We start from the raw sequence: 6,273 nt of genomic DNA on the forward strand, positions 1-6,273 counted from the left end.
TCTTGTAGGTACTGTTAGACTCAATCAATGCAGCCTCCTCTGGGACCATGCAGTAAGGGTTCTGACCCAGAGCATTCTGCAATTTCTTCCAGGGTCACCAGAGGGCAAACCCGGCCAAACCTAGACACAACCGTGCCCTTGTCTCCCTCTCCCAGAAAAGCAGGAAGCCATGAAGTGGTTCCTGAAGATGCGGCTGCTCTCCTTTCCAGGGTATCTTTGGATCTTCTGAGACATCTTTGGAGGCCCAAATCCTCAGACAACCTTTTCAGAAAAGGCACTTGATTGCATCATTTGCGAAGTAAATGTCTTCAAGTCTTGGTGCATCCCAATGGGCATCAAGGAAGAGAACCCACCCACTGTCTGTGAAATCCTGCTCTGTATTTTCAGTCTTTACACATCCCACTGTCATGGTGTTGTCATTGGTGGGTTATCTCCATGTTCTAGGGAAACCACATCCTATCAGGTTTTGAGCAGAAGGAGATACTGAAAGGAGGAAATTGTGTGTAATTTGACCTGCTTTCTTCGTAAATTCAAGAAAATGCTGGTGCACTATTGTCAAGTGTAATCTAAGGAGAAGTGAAAAATCATGATAGTTTAAATGCCTACAACCCTCAGCATTTCTGATCTAATGGTTTGAGTTCAATAATCAGAAGGCGGAGAGTGAGTTCATATCTGCCATTACTCCTTGATCACAGTTAAATCCTAACCCATCCAGACATTCCTTTCTACAAAATCCAGGCCATTATGCCAAAGTCCTGTTTCTTTCAAGGGGTGAAGGTATTTTTTTAACAAGCAAGTTCACCAGAATGACTGCACGAGAAATTTTGTCCAGTATTTTAAAATCCAAACTACCTTTTATTTTAAATAAATTTCAAATATTTTTAAAAATCTTAAATTTAATTTTATTTTTATTTACTTGTCACAGAGAAGAAAGAGAGCACAAGCAGGGGGCGGGCAGCAGGCAGAGGGAGTGGCGAGCAGAAGGAGAAGCAGGCTCCCCACTGAGAAAGGAGCCCAACGTGGGACTCCATCCCCGGATCCTGGGATCATGACCTGAGCTGAAGGCAGACACTCAACCAACTGAACCACCCAGGTGTCCCGAGATATTTAAAATATTAAAACAGTATTTTAAAATCCAAATGATATATAAGACAAATTGCTAAATCCTAGTTGCTAAATACCAACAATCACCTAAATTTTGGATTCCAGTCCACAATGTTTATGGCTCAAGCTCCATGCAGAGAACACCTAAGAATGCTAAACTTTGAGTGGAAGATTTTTAAATTTCTAATTAGCAACAGACAGAGTCAACTTACCCAGCAGAGCCTCAAAATGTGTTTTCACTGAATCCTTAACTTTACACTGATCAGGAAAATGTTTTCTGGTGTTCTCAAACCTATATGCCCCAACAATACATTTTTCTAAAACACTGCTACAATGTGTATTAATTGGAGAAGCACAGAAGGAAACCCTACTTGTCAAAGTGGTCACCTCGTGGGAAACACTCAAGTCTCAAGGATGGAGGATTCTCATTGCTGTTTTCAGAAAGCTTTAAAAACTGCTGATATTTTATTCCAGAGCTCAGCCACCTACTACCCATTTCCCTCCTGCCATCAACTTGCAGTTTCTCATTCATCCATATCCAGGTTTGAGTTTACTGTACTGGTTTGGTGTATGGCACATTCTCCACTGGGAAATTTTTCCTAGCTCCTGATCCGCCGGTATGACTGTGATTAATACTCAGTTGAGGACAAGGGAACCCTGAAACCATGGCCCAGTTCTGTACAATACATTGCCACACTGGTACCATCATTATTGTGACCCAACCTTCATGGGTGGTGATGAAGGCTGCAGGTAATGGGGTACACACTGCATTGCTGATGTTAATTTCTCCAGGACAGCGTTAGCCCCTTCATGTGACCCCGGTGGAATCCTCCACCCCCCATGTGGACAGCCGCACTCTGCCCACCGTGCAGGGCCACACTGAAGAGGGAAACTTACGTTTGGTGCACCTCTGGGAGCCAGGGGCCTTACTCCAGCCATGGCAGCACTGCCCTCCACAGACATTGACCCTAAAACAAAGCAAGACCTCTGAGTCCAACAGTAGCAACGTTCTCTTCCAGAGAATCCAAGCTTCTAGGGGTTCCTGCAAGCCAGCCTCCTCCTTCCACATTCCTCTACCTTTCAGAGAGTCCTAAGCCACACTGAGGATGCCCAAGTGGGGAGTGCCCAAGGGTCCCCAGGGAGAAGGGTAAAGACCATGCATCACGGGAAGACAGGAGAACCAAAACGCCTGCATAACACAGGAGGGAAGAACAAGATCCACAAAAATTATTTTCTTAACCCCCAATATAGAGCCAAGTGCCTTTTGTACATTATCTCACCCACAGTTGAAACTCAATCTGAGTTTGAGAGAGAAGCGTCCACACGGGTGAGATCACCATCAATGCCTGGAACTAGCCATGAAGAAAAGAACCAAATGGGCAAAAAAAAAAAAAAAAAAAAAAAAAAAAAAAAAAAAAAAAAAAAGCTCTCCCCCATACCCTGGACCTGTGATTAATGGAGAGGGGGGCAGGAAGGATGTTTATCCGCGCCCAGTAACAGAAACTTTCCAACCGAAATTTCTGTCAGTGCGGAGACACCCCCGCCCGGGGAAAGCAGACCCCACAGGTGCACGGAAGCTCAAGCCCACGATTTCTAGGACGCTGAAAAGCTTCAGGCCACCGAACAGGGGCTGATCTTTACAGCCAGCCCTCCCAGGACGTTTTTTGTTTCACTAACTAGAAAAAAATGTAAAACTGAGTTGCAAAGTTTAATTGATGCTGAGGGAGTGAGTTGTAGTGACTTCATATGTCCGCCCATCTTCTAGGAGCAGTTAGGTTCGCGCACAGGAGGTTACGCCCCAGGCAGAAATGCCTTTTGTGTTTACCCGCAGCTGAGAAACAATGCCCTCGGAGCTCGTCCTCCAAGTCCCTGGGCTTCCCACACCCGGCTCCTCGCGCGGCGCGGGCGGGCGGGGAAGGAGAAGGCAGCCCCACCGCGCACGCCGCCCGCGGCCGCCGCCGGCTCCCAGGGGCCCCGACCCCGCGGGTCCGGGCGCGGGCCGCGCGCGCCGCGGAGGGAGGGTGTGGGCTTACCCCTGCAGCTGCTGCTTCTGCTGAACCTGCAGCCTCGAGCCCCCGCCGCTCTGGCTCTCCGGCGGCACTTTGGAGCGCACGACTTGCCTGCCTTGTTTGGCGAACGCGGCGGCCGCCGGGTGACCGCCGGGCTTGGGGTGGAGCTGCCCGCCGGGGGCCCCGGGCCGCGCCGGCTCCGGCGGCGGTGGCGGCGGCCGGAGCCCCTGCAGGGCCGCGCCGCCGGGCTGGCTCGTGCGTCGCGTCCGCTCCGCAGGGGCCCCCGGGGAGGCGCGGCTGGGGGCGCCGGCGCCGGCAGAGCCGCGGCTGTACCTGGCGTCGAGCGCGACGTTGAAGGTCCGCGGGCGCGGGGGCCCGCCTAGGGGTAAGGCGCCCGCCGGCAGGCCGGGGCCCGGGCGCACCACGTACGTGATCCTCCGCACCCGGCCGTGCGCCGACGACGCGAGCAGCCCTGCCCAGAGCAGCAGCCCCCACCTGAGCCAGGGCCCCGCCATCGCGGGCCCGAGCCGGCGGCCCCGGCGCCCGCCCCCAGCCGTGCGGCTAGCCCGGTGCGGCCGCCCGCGCGCGCTCCGGCTGCCCGAGAGCCCGGGAGGCGGGACGAGGAGAACTCGGTTGCTGGAGAGGAAGTTCTGCGGGCGCCCGAGCGGCCCCAGACCCCAGCCGAAAGCGGCGGGGAGGAGGGGGCGGGCGTGGGGGTGGGGTGGGGAGCGGAGCCCGGGAGGGGAGGGGAGGGGCGAGGCGAGCGGGCTGCGCAAGGTGAGGGTCCGCTCGCGCTGTGGCGGGTGCAGAGGGGCGCCGCGCCGGGTCGGGGGCAGAGCGGGCGAGGGCGGGCGTGAGCGCGCGGGACGCTCGGAGGCAGCCGCGGCTGCAAAGTCTTTAAAAAGTTGCTCTCGCCGTGGAAGCGAGTGTCAGATCCGAACAGCCAATCTCCGGCAGACGTGACGTCAGGCAGTAAATCCTAATTGGGGAAAGCGTGAGATGAGCCCGAGAACGCGCCGCCACCCTCCACATCCACATAGATTGTAACTGTGGGGCGGCAAAGCAGAGGTCCCCGGTCCCGTGTCCCGGGGAAGGACAAAGGATTCGGCAGAGCCACTGACCGGTCCTTTCCTGCTGGAAACCCCACAGGATTCATTTCGTATGGCTTGGAAGGCATTTTCTCACCCGTGTTTGCTCGGATACATGCGAGGTGTTGGATTAAAATACCAGATCGGACCCTAGAAACAACTGCTCCGAAGGCGCCGAGCTGTTCATGGGAAAGCGTTTAGATGGTTCTCTTTGAGATCGTAAACCCCGCGTGACTGTCTCGGTCTGCGGCTTCTGGTACCCTACTCCGGGCTCGGCGTGGAACGACCGTGCGGGGTGGGCAGCAGGGGGCGCCCGCGTGGACTGGGAAAACCGCGGCTGGCGTCAGTCAACCCCAAAAGCAATCCTGCTTTTGGTGAAAAGGCCTTTAGAATAGGAATACAGACTTTGGGATCCATGACAACCCCAAGCCATTTAGTATTTTTTAAAAAGGTGAGCTCAGTTTCTTGGACCCCCATCTGAAAGGGAAGGATCACTCACTGCCGATGACCCAAAAGGGAACATTAAGGGAAATGCAGAATGTTCCAGGGACAGTCCCTGGATTTCATCGTGCTCTCTGGGGAAAACGGTGAAATAATGATACACTCTAGCGTTTGAACTTAAAACAGTGTCTCCAGCAGAATGTACAATTTTATTATATGAATGCACTAGAAAACCCATAGGCATAGCAGCCTAGTTTTTTAAAACTAAAAATGAGACATCTTTTCCAAGGCTTTGGTTGTTCTTGTTCATATTTATTTGCTGGTAATCTTGTTCTGTTGTCTGTTGGCATTGGCTCATAGACAATTGGTAGCAGGTGATGATGGTTTAAAAAAAATTAATGGAAAATAATGTAAAGTCGAAGATAATTCATTAATCTCTTTTTTCTGTACATTGGAGAAAGACCTCCAATATTTGATTCGGCAGAGGAGGGCCTCAGTGCATCTGCTTGAGCTCCAGTTTCACGTGAGAACACGAGAGAGCCACTGCCATAGATTAAATAGCACTGCGCTGGAGGGAAAGATGACAGTTCAGTCCTAACACTGTGGCTAATTAGCCAAAAGACCACAGGCAGTCCACCTCTCATCCCTGAACCTCCCCTTCCTCCTCCATTACAGAAAAGTTGGATTAAAAGTACTTTCCAGCACTAACGGTCTGTGGCTCTAAGAACATCCGGGGTCCCTATGGACAGGATCATGAGGTCATTCAAGGTCAGTCTCTGAGCCAAGCCAAAGAGAACTAGCTGAGAAGATTGAGGAAGGAGGGTGGGTAGAAACTGCCTCCTAGCCTTGAGTTCTGTAAAAAGACACAATAGGAGCTAGTAAATATCCACCCAGTAACCACTGAGGCAAGCACAGAGGCTGACCCTCTCTGCACATACACAGAATCCCAAGGCATAACCCCTTTGTCGGAGAAACTTCCTATCTGGTTAGGGAGACAAGATGTAAATAAATGAAAGCTTAAAAATAAGGATAATAAGTAACAACTGAATTAAGCGACACTTTGAGATAATCATAATAAAAGCTTCATAAAACAGGACCTGATTTGTATGAGGCCAGTGTCACGGTACTACCCATTATTCTTTTTTATCTCATGGAAAATTCACAATATAGAAGGAAAATATTTCCTACCTGCAATTCAAATCAGCCTACAGAGATTTTACCTCTCAAGTAGGGATTATACAGCAGCAGTCGAAACGCATGGGAGGAAGAGTTGTCTAGAAGCAAAGTCCATTCTGAAGCAGCAGGACAGAAGAGGAGAGGTGTCAGGCAGGGAAATCTCTGGAAACAGTGAAGGACAGCATCACCAGAGGACCAGATTTTAGTCTGCTGTGCCGGGTACACTCTTCTTGGGGGCCACTCACAGAACCCACACAGATGTACCAGTTTCAGTCAGTAAGAGGCGGCTGCCTTGTGGAGGGCAGAGCCTGGAGGAAGCCACACTCTGGGCTCTGTCACTGCGACAGAGGGCCTCGAGGTCAACCTGAGGCTTCACATTTGGGGATAGCAATGACCATAACCATGCCACATGGCTCTGCAGAAAAATGTTCCCCACCATCAAAAAAGATACAATG

General features: G+C 51.7%; 1 protein-coding gene across 7 annotated transcripts in view; it reads right to left on the reverse strand.

The window, feature by feature from the left end:
- The window catches only part of LTBP1 (latent transforming growth factor beta binding protein 1), a 405,463-nt gene extending 401,454 nt beyond the window's left edge, over nt 1-4,009 (reverse strand). For 4 of the 7 annotated variants that reach the window (XM_047745653.1, XM_047745656.1, XM_047745657.1 and 1 more), the window contains exons 1-2: nt 3,138-4,008; nt 2,002-2,072 (exon numbers count right to left, since the gene is read on the reverse strand). In XM_047745653.1, the coding sequence (XP_047601609.1) occupies nt 2,002-2,072; nt 3,138-3,628 (562 nt within the window). In that variant the 5' untranslated portion in view covers nt 3,629-4,008. Of the gene's footprint in view, nt 1-2,001; nt 2,073-3,137 lie in introns of all 7 variants that reach the window. The other 3 variants (XM_047745652.1, XM_047745654.1, XM_047745655.1) reach the window with 2 other exon arrangements.
- Nucleotides 4,010-6,273: the final 2,264 nt, after the last annotated feature.

Source organism: Lutra lutra, chromosome 9 (assembly GCF_902655055.1).
Source record: "Lutra lutra chromosome 9, mLutLut1.2, whole genome shotgun sequence".
Classification (NCBI taxonomy): domain Eukaryota; kingdom Metazoa; phylum Chordata; class Mammalia; order Carnivora; family Mustelidae; genus Lutra; species Lutra lutra.